Genomic DNA, 13,778 nt, shown 5'->3' on the forward strand with positions numbered 1-13,778 from the left:
TGCTCCTAAAATACTTGAACACTCATGACGTCATCAACCTCGACAGCAGCTTCTTTGACAAATGGGAAACCAAGGCCTGTGTCCCTCAACCGCACAGAAAATACACATATCTGGTGCTTTACAGTGTTTTAAAAAGACTTCCATATACATTGTGTCATTCGAGCTTCAACCACTCATAAAGCAGGCAAGTGGACTTTATGGTACTGCTTTTACAGGTAAAGAAGCAAGCTCAGAGAGGTTAAGTGACTAGCCCAAAAGCACACAGCAATTGTGCAGCGTCATCTAGGGACAGAGCAGGGTGGGGCTTCTTCATATCCCATTAAACTCCTGTATTTACGTTGGAGACTAGGAGTGAAAAGCCCTGCCCATTCTTGGTGTTTTCCTATCCAGGGTCTCCCTTCCTGAGGAGCCCCCCACAGCCCCTCCACAGAATGTCATCGCCAGCGGCCGGACCAACCAATCCATCATGATCCAGTGGCAGCCACCTCCCGAGAGCCACCAGAATGGCATCCTTAAGGGCTACATCATCAGGTAGGCGTCCGCACCAGGGAAAGGAGGGGCCGCCCAGACTCAAGAGGAAAGAGATGAGGGAGGGTCAGGGAGTGGATTGGAAAACAGAGCAGATTCATGGCAGGTCCTTCTTCATCAACAAGGACCAGGCAACAAGAAATGCCTACACTACAGTAGGAAGGATTGAAGTTAGACATCTAGAAGAACTTCCAGCAGTGAGAACCTTGGAAACCAATAGGAATGGTTAGAGAGGAGATACGATGTAGCCTCCTTAAGGCTGTACGGATGGCAAGTCTGCCATCTGTCAGGTCTACATAGGAATAGGGCTGCACGGGGACACATAACTATCCAGGGGACCAACCACCTGGGAAACCAAGAATATTCTAGCAGGCCAGATTTCCCCAGGACAGACAATGAGTGGACGAATTACTAGGCCAAGAACTGGTTAAAAAGTGGAAGTCCTATCTCTGGTCCCTACTGCCAAATGAAGCCCAGTTATATAGCCTTTTATTTTTACGTTTGACTGTGGGTGCTTCACTGGTAACCTGAAAGTATATTATTAAGTTGTTAACTAAAATTTGGTATTCATAAAAGAAAAGTAGCCTGTTACTTGAAACTTCTGAGAACTTGTGTCAATATTCTGAACTCTGGCTGGTTGCAAGATGCTAGGCACCTTCACGTGTCTCTTTCCTGAACGTGTACACTCACAGCACTGGAATTCCCACATTTTGGAAGAAGTTACTGTTGGTTTGGCTGCTCCATTATCGGTTAATTTCGTCGTGGGCTTTTTGGTGAATCCTAAAGGGCAGTGGTTCTCAAAGTGTGGTCCCTGGGCCAGCAACGTCGGCATCACTTGAGAACTTGATAGGAATGCAAATTCTCAAGTCCCACCCCTGACCTGCCGAATGGGAAACTTTGGGGTAAGCCCAGCAATCTGTGTTTCAACAGGCTTTGCAGGTGTCTTTAATGCACACTAAGGCTTTGAGAACCACTGCTATGGGGTTTTGTGAAGCATCAAAATAATCTGGGGCCTCTGATTTCCCAATAGTTAGACGCTAAAGTGTGTGCACATTGTTGTTCTCCTATGAGCTATCCATCCTCCAAAATTTGCCTGTACATATCCCATTTATTTATTACCCTGCATTCTTTTCTCCAGTGGAAGGTGGAACCTGGTAGAGTATGTAGCCTCAGGTATTTTTCTTTCCACCTCAGCGAATGGCTGTCCAAAGAGGGAGCCATTCTCCTAGAAGGAGAAAGAAAATGAGCCCAACCTTTGGAGACCGCTCTCTGATCAGCGACCCCTCAAAGCTAGACCAGTGAGATCTTCCCAGGAACTCTCAGCATCCCTGGCTAGCCATCCTACCAATGTCCTCCTCCCCCATCAAAAATAAGAGTCCAGACACATCCCCTGGACTTGTGTTATCCCGTGGGGTAGCCGCTGGTCACTTGCAGCCATTTAAATTAATAAAAAAGTAAAATTAAATGACAAACGTAGTTCCTCAGTTACACCAAGCACGTTTCAGGTGCCCAACAACCACAAGTGCCAGCAGGTCCCACGTTGGACGGCATGGATGTGGGTTTCCACCATCACAGACAGCTTCCTGGGCACGAGGACAAGCAGGTTGACTCCAATCTGTGGCATCCTGGCTTTCTCCCCTCAGGTACTGCCTGGCCGGGCTGCCTGTCGGGTACCAGTTTAAGAACATCACAGATGCTGATGTCAACAACCTGCTGCTGGAGGACCTCATCATCTGGACCAACTACGAGATCGAGGTGGCCGCCTACAACAGCGCCGGACTGGGTGTCTACAGCAGCAAAGTCACCGAGTGGACACTGCAGGGAGGTGGGTGGGGACAGTGGCCGTGGAGGAGCTGGTGCTTCCCCCTCTCCGTGCCTGATGGGTCCTGACTGTCCAGTCCCAGGCTGTCGCACGCTGTGCCCAGCTATCCCCTAGGGTGGGAGGACGGAGGGAAAGATGAAGAGGTTGGGGTGGGTGTGATGAAGGCAGAGGCTTCGGGGGTACAGGGACCTTCTGCAAAGTTTCCCATTAACTGGATCATGAAACAGCTTACATTTAGCGTTGTACCTAAAAACCACCCTGAGCATTTTCAGATCCATCACTTTTATTTGAGGGTACCCTATGAAATGGACCAGACGGGTTTTATTAAGCCCAAACTAATCTACAGAAAGAGGGCATCTGAAGTCTCCGTAGCAGCAGGGGAGGAGCTGGGGGGAGGGGTGTAAAGCAGTGTCTGCAGACCTCACGTGTTTTCTCTGCTTAACCGGGCCAGACAGTCAGACTGTGCCCCCTCCACCCGCACCCCTACCTCTCTGCTCTCCTTCAGTCCCCACGGTCCCTCCGGGCAACGTGCACGCAGAAGCCACCAACTCCACGACCATCCGCTTCACCTGGAATGCCCCCAGCCCCCAGTTCATCAACGGCATCAACCAGGGCTACAAGGTACATAAGGCCTCTCCTTGCCCCGAGAGGAAGCCTGGAGATTCTCGGAAGGAGGACGCAGGCCGCAGAGGCAGGGAGAAGGCGAGGGAGGGGGAGGAGGGAGTCCCCGCTCTGTGTCTGAAATCATTGGTTCAAGCCAAGCAGAGGACACATGATCAAGGCAAGGGGCCTGCGGGCTCTCCCCAGGTCCACGTCCAGGCCGCGGGGAGTACGGACGCTGGCCTGTCTGTGACCCAGTGCAGGGAGCAGTCAGTCTCGATGAGCCTGCCTTATAAACAAAACCAGGTTTGCTTCAGGCTCAGGATCCCCACATAGCCATGGCCCCATCAGAAGAATCCAGAACGTACTTCCTACTCCCAAGCCATGGGCTAATGGGCACTCTTCAGGGTCATTTGTCCTCGGACTGTACTTGACCCTACACCGTGTGTTTAAGGGCAGGGCTAGGACTCAGAGAGCTTAGATTAAAGTCCTGGCTCTGCCGCTGGCCGGGTCCCTGGACAAGTCCTATAGACCGTCTGAGCATCCTTCCTTCAATAAGTGTTGATTGAGCCCAACCATAGGCACTGTTCTGGCCGCTGCGGAACCAAGAGACATCCTGTTTCCTCATTTGCACACGAAGATGATGATAGTTTCTGTTCCTTAGGATTGCATGAGGATTAAATGAGAGTATCTGTAATTTTTGGAGCAGTTGACAAGCACATAACAAGCATTCAGAAAACGGTAGCGATAGTAGTAGAAATGGATTCGTTGCTCAGGCTGCCCTCACAGAGTATCACAGACTGGGCGGCTTAAACAGCAGCAATGTATTTCCTCACAGTTCTGGGGGCCAGAAGTCCAAGATCAAAGTGTTGATAGGGCTGGTTCCTTTTGAGGCGTCTCTTCTTGGCATGTAGACGGCCGCCTTCTCTGTGTCCTCACGCGTCTTGCCTCTGTGTGTCTGTGTCCAGATTTCCGCTTCTTAGAAGGACACCAGTTCTATTGGATGAGGGCCCACACTAAGGACCTCATTTTAACTTAATTACCTCTTTAAAGGCTATCTGCAAACACAGTCACATTCTGAGGTCCTGGGGGTTAGGGCTTCCACATAAAAATTGGAGGGGAAACAATTCAGCCATGAAAAAAAGCACTAGTAGCGGTGGTGATGGTGATGGTAGTAAATTTGCTATAATTGGAACTGTGCTGCAAGTCGGGACTTCTCAACCATCCCCTGCTGGCAGCCACTCCTGGGTCTCTCCTCTCACCCCACGAGGAGCTGACCTTCCCTAAGAGAATGGGAGATGGCAGATTACAGAGTGCGTGGTCCACGCCGTGTTTTACAGCTTCGCCCTGGCTGAGTGGGGCAGGTGGGAGGATGCAGTGGGCTCCTTCCAGATGTGAGAGGCATGTCACCGGGAAGCCAGCCATGAAGGGCAGAGAACCGCGGGCTCTGGTGGCCTCGAGGTGACCTCAGATACTTCCAGAAGATCCCCACACCACCCGTGTGTGACAGCAAGGACCATTTCTAGGACTAGCAGCCTTAGCCTTTGCTGCTGCAAGGTGGGGATGGCTGGGCAGGAAGGGGCTGAGATTAAATCACCAAGGGAATTTTCTGCTGGCGTTTCAAGTACAGGAGGGAGGGTCCAGATCCCGATACACCCCAGCCGCAGCCATCTCGCTTCCAGGAAAGTGCATCACCGAGGCTGAGCGGGGCCTCCCTGGACCAGGGCTGTAGCTGCTCGCTGGTAGTGCCGACTGGCTGGAGAAACCTCCTAATTGGGACTCTGGGGGGAGGCAGTGGAGGGAAGGGGGAGGCTCGCATCGTGCAGAGGAGCTGAGCTGGGAACGACTAGCTTCTTGCTGCCGATTCTAAGTTTCCTGCCACCTTGGGGAGGCCTGGGCTGAAAACTCCTAAGGCAAATGGCTCCCAGAGGGCCAAGGAGACCAGCTTAGTGGCCAGGACAATTAGGGCAACGACCCATTATGACCCAGAGCCAGAGGAAGCTGCAGAAGCCCACCTGATTCCCAGGTCCAGTCTGTGCCCAGCGCCCTGTAACTGTTCCAAGAAAGTCAGCAGAAATGAATTGTCCAGATAGCTTGAGCATAGAGACTGGTGCTTAAGAAGAGCTCACGCTTACAGGGCACTTTCTACATGCCAGGCAGGATGCCTGGGCTTCCCTCACATTCTTGTCTCATGCAAGCTGCACAAGAACCCTAAAAAGGAAGGCTTGTTATCATCACCCCATTTTACAGAGGAGGAAACTGAGGCATGAGGGCAAGTGACTTGTTCACAGTCAGAGTAACTGCAAAGCTTGGCTTCAAACTCCAGAGCCTGCACCTTGTCTTGCATTAAAAAGAAAGTGTCGTATGATTTAATTGTAAAATAATAACTATAACTTGATTTTTTCTAAGTATAAATGGATACAAGTGGGGATTTTGTTTCTTGCTCCTTTGGCCTTCAGTATCACAGGGAGGGGAAAAAAAGCAGTGTTTGTCCCTTCCATCCTTCCAGTGAGAAGGGGCCTTTTTTTTCCCCTTTGAATTGTGAACAATTTCAAACATCTACAAAAGTAGTGAGGAGACTAAGATGACTTGATAAAACCATAATGCACCCTGGCTTCGACAGGTACCAACTCATGGCCCAATGTGTTCCCTCTATTTTCCAGCCCTCTGCTTCTCCCCTAGAATATTTGTAAGGAAATCCCAGATATCGTATCCTTTCATCCATAAATATTTCTGCAGAGAAATATTATAGATAAAGTCTCTACTTAAAACCTAACCACAATAATCACATTCTCATTATGGTGCCTTAAAATATCAACAGTCCCCTTAATAGCATCAGATACCCCCGGTTAGCATTCAAATTTCCCCAGTTGCCACGTCATTTCTTTTACTGGTTGGTTTATTTGCCTCAGGGTCCAAATGAGAGCCACACAATTGCAATTGGTTGAAGTTTTCTAGGTCTCAGTTGATCTACAGATTCTCTCTCTCCTTTCTCTCTCTCGCTCTCTCTTCCTTTTAATTTATTTAGTAAAGAAACTTAGTCATTTGTCCTATAGAGTTTTCCACAGCCTGGATTTGCTGACTGCATCCCTGTGGGGTCATTTAATATATTCCTCTGAACACTATATTTGCAGTAAATTTGAATTTAGAACTAGAGGCTTGATCATATTCAGATTTGATGATTTTTTTTTTCAAAATATTACTTCCTAGATGGTGCTGTGCATTTTCATTAGAAAGCACAGAGTCTGCCTGTCTCTCTTACTAGGATGTGGTGACCATTGACCACCCTTGTGTGCTCTATTATCTCAATAGGGGATACTTGAGGGTATGAAATGTATTCAAGAATCAAAATGAGGATACTTGAATATTATGATTTCTTCTTGATTTATGAGCTGAAATACTTTCCCCCCAAAAACAAATTTTTCCGTGAACAACTTTTTGGTTACCTGAAGGTTTGGTTCATCTAGGAAAAGCATGGTAAATGCTCAGTCCTTTTCCACGACTTAACAATTTTCAGAATTGGTTCCTTAGCATCTCCTAAGGTGACAGGTGAGTTTGGATGGGGGCAGAGGGAGGCATCTTTTTGTTCTGTCTTTGTTCGTATTATTATGTCCTTAAGGATTTTTAATACGTCTGATATGTTTCAATCCACTGCCATTATTACTCTTATTGATGCCAAACTGACCCATCACCCACCTCTTCAAGTTGGTGAGTCCTTTTGATGTGGGCCTAGGAGTCTTTGATAGCTTCCTTGTTCTCTGCTGTGACAGGGTGGCCCAGGCTAGCTCCTTTTCCTGCCCCGTGCCTGGGATCAGCCACGTCATCAAGGAGCCCTTGTTTCCTTTAATGATAGTTAGACACCAAAATCTGGGCACTGGGGGTGCTCCTGATTCTAGCACTGGTTGTTGTTTCAAGGCCCTGTGAATGGGCAACTCAGAAATACTTTTTTTAAAGATAAAACACATACCCGATACTTCCAATTCAATTTCAGGACTCTTAACATTTTAAAAATAATCTCATTGGTCTTTTGTCTCTCTTTTCTCCATTCTGAAAATCTAGTTTCCTCCACAGCAACAGAATCACTCACCTACTTGATCCCACAAATACCCACAGCAGTTTCACAACAGCAATATCAACACTGTGATTTCTGAAAACAGTTTCAGATTATCTGTAGTTCTTAGGATGTATCCCACCAGGGATACAGTCCCCCCATTTCTGTGCTACAAAGTCTCTGAAATGGTTTCTCTCTGTGTAATTTTGCTACAGTTCAATACACGGTGAGGTTCATTTGTTTCATTTGGGTTTCGATTTTTAGGGATTGATTTTTTTATTTAATTTTATTCTATAATTATGTAGCTTATTTACATGGTTGCAAGGTTAAATCTACAAAGCAAAGTTAATTCAGAAAAAATCAGCCTGAATTCTGGTCCTCTTCCTTCCCAAGAGAAGTGATTTCTTTTTGTTTGTTGGTTTGGTTCGGTTTTCCCTTCCATGTCTTTAACATAAACAAAGGCATGCATGTATAAATGTGTATCCTCGCCTTCTTAGATAAATGACGGTGTACTCTACATACTTTCTCCATTTTGCTTTTTTATTTACATTGTATCCTGGAGATCTCTCTGTAGGAGTATATAGAGATATTCCTTGTCCCTTTTTGAAAAATCTGTATTGTGTTCCATTATGTGGATCTCCCATTGTTTAGTCAGCCAGCTCCCTAGTGATGACATTTTGGTTGTCTCCAGTCTTTTACTATAACAGACATTTCTGCAGTGAATAGTTTTGCGCATACATTTTTTTCATACTGTCACATATAACTCTGGAATAGATTCTTAGAAATGAGATTGCTAGGTCAAAAGGTTAAATGTGTCTAATTTTGCTGCTATTGCCAAATCGCCCCCATTATTTTTTAAATTTTTTAATTTAATTTTTAACCGGGAATATATTTACACGATTCAAAAACCAACAAATGTAAAAAGATAAACTTATAGCAGACATCCTCCATCCCACACCATGCCACCCCAGTCCCTCATCTGCCTGGTTCTATCCGCCCCCAACCTTGAAATTCTCAGCACTCCAGGGAACCACTGTTGTTAATTTCTTACATATCCTTCCAGGATGCTTTGCGCGAATCCGTGCAAATGCAAAGAGATAGAAAAGTAGAGGGAAAGACAAAGGGAGGGCGAAAAAGAGAATTTCCCCTACTTGTTTTTAACTCCAGAATCTAGCAGGTTATACTCTCCTAGACTCTCGAGCCCGCGATGTACTGCCTCCATCAGAAACAGGAGGCACGTCAGTTCAGCCCTTTTCTCTACAACCATTGAGGTAGCTAATACTGTCTCCTGTAATAGCCTGAGGCTCAGAGAGGTTGAGTGATTTTCCCAGGGTCACACAGTAAATGACAAAGCTGTGCTCTGTCGTCCTTTCTCTCGGCTTTGGCTGCACATTCTGCACCCTGGCCCCCCCACCATCACACACACACACACACACACACACACACACACACACACACACCTTTCAGTTACAGGGTTGACCCCCTGGGCCTCTGCTGTCTAAGGTGGAGTTGCCTGTCCCAGCATCTAGATCTGAAGTCCCCCCACAAGCACACTCACCCACACACCCCAGCCATGCTGAGGGCAGCCCAGTCTGCTTAGAATTCAAGACCAAGGACGTAATGAAGTAAATCAGCACTGACCCCCAGTAACAAGAGCAGGCGTGGAGAACCCCCAACCCTCACCTGGCAGCTGTGTGTACCTCGGCAGATAGAGGGCTGCATCAGAGGTCTCAGGTCCACAAATCTGAAGCCAGCTCCTGGAGGTCCCCTGTGCACTGACCAGTCCTCAACCTTCCTGAACCTTGGTTTCCTTTTTGTAGCCGCACAGGACAGTGATTCGCATGTCATCCTCATTGTGATGGTGAAACGGGACTGGTCCGTGATGGGCTTAACCCAGTGCCAGGCACACAGGAAGGGCTCGTGGGACCAGAGCCCGGTGCGTGCGTGGAGCACAGCCTCCGCCCCATGGCTGCCCAGAGCCCAACCCCTTGGAGGCAATAGAAGGTGCAGAAGACAATTCTGTTGTCTTCCTGGCCCTGAGGGAGAGGCCGCTTAACCCTTAGCCTCCTCCTCTTTGGATGCAGCTACAGGACAAGTGGCTCACATCCCAGAGTAAACATTTTGAAGCAACCCCTGTCCTGCCTCCGTCTTGGGCTCTGGGCCTGGACCTGGAGGATTGGTGCTGTGGTCACGACTCCCCCCAACCGCACTGCCATCACCCTGTACCCATCTCCTTTGTCGTATCTGAAGACAATTCCCTGTGAATTTGCTTTAAGGCACCTGTCAAGACATTCTTTGTCCCTTACTTTTTAAAATAGTAGTGATCACAGTTGGCCTAAACCCGAAAAAATAATATTTACCCAGATTTTGCACTTACTGGAGAATGCACCACACAATTAATTCTAATGGTGTAATTAATTCGAATTTACATGATTAAAGTAAATTAAAACATCCAACTTGTTTCTTAATCTACTCCAACGAAGTTCAGCAATTTAATTGCTATGAAACAAGATAACCGAAATAAGGAGGGTATTTAACCTACTTATTAAATGCCACTTAGTATTTCTGATTAGTATTTTTTGGGTCTAATTGGTATCTAATTAACTTGCTATAGGCTATCTTTTCACAATACCAATTAAATTTCCAAACATCCTTTATAAACACACGGCCATGAAAAGGAGGAGACGAAGCATTGTTACGGGCGTGAGTTAATCAGGAGACATTGGCGTGGTATTGTTTTATGTCTGTAAATACCCAGGCTTATTAAAACTCATCCAGCGTTGCTTTTCACCATTAACTGCTATTTAATCAACTTCAAATAACTGAGGAAATCTCTGAGACCAGCTGTCATTGTTAGAGACAGAGGAAGGGCCCAGAAAACAGGAGTGTGGGGCAGGAGATCAAGTAGCAGCAGGAAGGTGCAGCAACACGAATGCAACTAGACATGCTCCTACTAAGTGAACTAAGTCAGACAGAGAAAGACAAACACCCTATGGTATCACTCATATGTGGAATCTAAAATACGACACAAATGAAGTTGTCTACGAAACAGAAACAGACTCGCAGACATAGAGAACAGACTTGTGGTTGCCAAGGGGGAGAGGGCTGGGGGAAGGATGGATTGGGAGTTTGGGGTTAGCAGATGCAAAGTATTACATACAGGATGGATAAACAACAAGGTCCTACTGTATAGCACAGGGAACTATATTCGCTATCCTGTGATAAACCATATGGAAAAGAATATTAAAAAAAAGAATGTATATATTTGTATAACTGAATCACTTTGCTGTACAGCAGAAATTAACACAACATTGCAAATCAATTTTATTCTTCAATTTTTAAAAAAAGAGGCAGGAAGAGAAGGAAGGGGAGGTGGGGAGTTTATGCAGTTATGGCTGGGATATGTAGAGCGGAGATTAGAGGAAAAGTGATGCTGAATTTCCAGGCGGGGTTTTCTTGCCGACGCTCCACCTCTAGAGGATGGTTAAAGTTGAAATCCCAACTTGGAACAAGTTTAAAACAGAGTTATCTACATACTAGAGTTCTTAGGAGGAACTGCCCTAGCCCAGGCAGAGAAAGGCATGGGAGCCCAGGTGTAGAAGCAAAGACCCTCAACTACCCAGGAGCTGTGTGATATATTGTAAGTCACTTAGCCTCTCTGAGCCTGTTTCGTCATCTGTGAAAAAACAAGACTGGCTTCATGCCTGGGTAGGCGTTCAGGGCTCCACGCTTAGAAGGGCCCCATGTTCAGTTAAATGCTCTGCTGCCGTCTCTGGAAATTCTTCATAATTTTTGAACAAGGGGGCCTCCATTTGCATTTTGCACTGGACCTGCAAATTATGCAGCCAGTCTTGGTCAAGTACCTCCCTGTGGGGTTGCTGTGGGAATCGAGTGGGAGATGACTCACTGAAACCGCCCCACCCGGTACCTTGCTTCGAGTAAATCACTCAGCGAATAGAGCAGCACACCCAAGTGAGCTCCCAGAGGACAGATGCTCCAGCGGCCTGTGGGTATCCGCCCGGCCTCCCCTCCCTGGGAGGAGGGACCCTAGGAAAGCTGGGCTCCTGGACGCTCTCTGTCCGTCGGCCCAGCCTGTGGGAAAGCACTGGGGCTCTGCTGCCACGTGCTCGCTGCCGCCGTGCTTGAGTGGCTGCCCTCTCCGCAGCTGATGGCCTGGGAGCCCGAGCAGGAAGAGGAGGTTACCATGGTGACCGCCCGGCCCAACTTTCAAGACAGCATCCACGTGGGCTTTGTGTCGGGCCTGAAGAAGTTCACTGAGTACTTCACCTCAGTGCTGTGCTTCACCACCCCCGGCGACGGGCCTCGCAGCACCCCGCAGCTGGCGCGCACCCATGAGGACGGTAGGCAGCGCCCTAACCCCGGCCCCCTCTGCCCCCACCCCCCTCCGCGGGCCAGGCTGGGCGCTCCAGGCCCAGGGCGGCCCTGCTCCTGTGTTCGAGCCGGCGGGCGCCCCAGGACCCCTTGCGGACGGTGGTCTCTCTCCGGCTCTAACTGGCATTGGGTGGGTGGGGGACCCTTTTGGGTACAGTGCCTGGGCCCGTGGGACACCTGAGCTTCAGTGAAATCCTGGACACCTCGCTGAAGGTCAGCTGGCAAGAGCCCGGCGAGAAGAACGGCATCCTCACAGGTAGGCACCGCAGCATTGCTGACCCAGGGGTGAGACGGGCGGCAAAGGTCCTCCCGTCCATCCCCCTGCCTTCGACCTAGTGTTCAGCCAGAGCCTCCCAGCAGACCACTCTTTCTTAGCAAGGACTCAAGAGGAGGCTCTCAGCCCCTGTGCTCTGTGCCCCATCCCAGATCTTCAGCCACAGTGACCCACCCTCCCTCCTGCAATCCACACCCAACGAGGGGCACCCACCCAGGTTACACCCGGGGCCCCAGGCACGATGCTCCCACCTCCCTCGGCCCCCTCCTTCCAATGCGTGTCTAACTGCCAGACTAGTAAGGAAGTGAGAAGCAGGGCGGAAGGTTAAGGTCCCAGCCAAGCTCACGCCACCCTGGGGCCTCTCCCCAGGATATCGGATCTCCTGGGAGGAGTATAACCGGACCAACACCCGTGTGACCCACTACCTGCCCAACGTCACCCTGGAGTACCGCGTCACGGGCCTCACGGCGCTCACCACCTACACCATCGAGGTGGCCGCCATGACCGCCAAGGGCCAGGGCCAGGTGTCCGCCTCAACCATCTCCTCCGGGGTGCCTCCAGGTGGGTGCCTGCTCCCAGCGCTGGACTCCTGGCCTCTTGTTCTCCTGTTCGGGAGGAGGCCCCTTCTTCTTCAGGAAGATTGGCTCCTTCCCACAGAGCTCTCCCCTCCCTGGAGTCTGGGGTGTCCGGGTCCTCCCAGGGCCGGCTGCATCCTCGTGGTGGTGAGGCCGTGTGGGCTGCTGCCACTTCCTCCCCTGACTCTCAGGGGAGCCCAGGCCCCCGCAGAACCCCACCCTTGCCTCCTTCCGCCACTGCCCCCCGCCTCCGCTCCCCCATCCTGCTCCAGGCTCTGCATCAAGCAATGGTATCTATGATTCAGGGGAAGAATTCTCACTGTCACCCAAAAGGTCCAAACGGATTCCAACCAGTGGAAATGTTGGTTGGGAAGGGGATAGAGCAGGGTGAGAATAATCTCACCCCTGGTGTAAACAGCAAGCTTTGGCCCACATCCCGCTTCTGCCAGGCTCTGTGACCCTGAGCAAGTCAAGCGTCCCCCTCTGTGCCTCAGTTTCCCCATCTGTGTCTATGGAGAGACACACTGGATAGCCACGTGGTCCTGTCTGGGTCTGTAAGTCTATGCTTGTGTGATGTGGCCAGAATCCCTCAACCTGCCCGCCGAGGTGGTTGAGATACCTGAGCTTCAGTTGACCCCAAGTGATAAATTGTAGTGCTCACCTGGCCCAGAGCTCAGTGCATCCGTGCATTTAACCCTCCCAACAACCCTGAGGTAGGCAATATTATTATCATCTCCATTTTACCGAGGAAGACACTGCGGCACAGAAAGGTTAGGTAACTTGCCCAAAGGCACACAGCATCAGAAGCAGTGGAGTTGGATTTCAACTCAGACAGTCCGACCCCAGAATCTGTTCTCTTTCTGTTCACCCTAAACCCCAAGGTTCCTGGTCAGAATACGGGGGCTTTGGGAATTCCCTGGTGGTGTAGCGGTTAAGAATCCTCCTGCCAATGCACGGGACACGGGTTCGAGCCCTGGTCCTAGAAGATCCCACATGCCGTGGAGCAACTAAGCCCATGTGCCACAATTATTGAGCCTGTGCTCTAGAGCCCACATGCCACAACTACTGAAACCCGTGTGCCTAGAGCCCCTGCTCCACAACAAGAGAAGCCACCGCAATGAGAAGCCCGCGCACCACAACGAAGAGTAGCCCCCACTCGCTGCAACTAGAGAAAGCCCACGCACAGCAACGAAGACCCAACGCAGCCAAAAAATAAATAAAGTTAATAATTTAAAAAAAAAAAGAATACAGGAGCTTCCTCCTGTCCTCACCCCTCCTTCTAACCTCCCTCAGCCATTATTAGTTTGAGAGGGCTGTAATGGGTGATGTGTAGATGGAGAGGAGGATTCATTCAGGAAGCCCAGCCCCTGTTTCCTGGCCCTGGGGGGTTCTGTCAGCCCCGAGCCTACCTCGGTCCCTGGTCTGAACACAGTGAGCCGTAGATGCAGGACCGAAGGCTGTGTTGTGGGTTGAGGCCTCGGCCGTGCTCCTCCTCCGAGGTGTCTAGGAAATAAATGTGCGACACACAGCCCCCTC

General features: G+C 49.6%; 1 protein-coding gene across 4 annotated transcripts in view; it reads left to right on the forward strand.

The window, feature by feature from the left end:
- The window catches only part of SDK2 (sidekick cell adhesion molecule 2), a 263,407-nt gene that overhangs the window by 198,287 nt on the left and 51,342 nt on the right, over positions 1–13,778 (forward strand). For all 4 annotated transcript variants that reach the window (XM_007185607.3, XM_057536211.1, XM_057536210.1 and 1 more), the window contains exons 16-21: positions 391–531; positions 2,172–2,353; positions 2,856–2,971; positions 11,167–11,362; positions 11,551–11,649; positions 12,037–12,228. In XM_007185607.3, coding sequence (XP_007185669.2) covers positions 391–531; positions 2,172–2,353; positions 2,856–2,971; positions 11,167–11,362; positions 11,551–11,649; positions 12,037–12,228 — 926 coding nt within the window. The remainder of the gene's footprint in view (positions 1–390; positions 532–2,171; positions 2,354–2,855; positions 2,972–11,166; positions 11,363–11,550; positions 11,650–12,036; positions 12,229–13,778) is intronic.

The sequence above is a fragment of the Balaenoptera acutorostrata genome, chromosome 20 (assembly GCF_949987535.1).
Source record: "Balaenoptera acutorostrata chromosome 20, mBalAcu1.1, whole genome shotgun sequence".
Taxonomy (NCBI): domain Eukaryota; kingdom Metazoa; phylum Chordata; class Mammalia; order Artiodactyla; family Balaenopteridae; genus Balaenoptera; species Balaenoptera acutorostrata.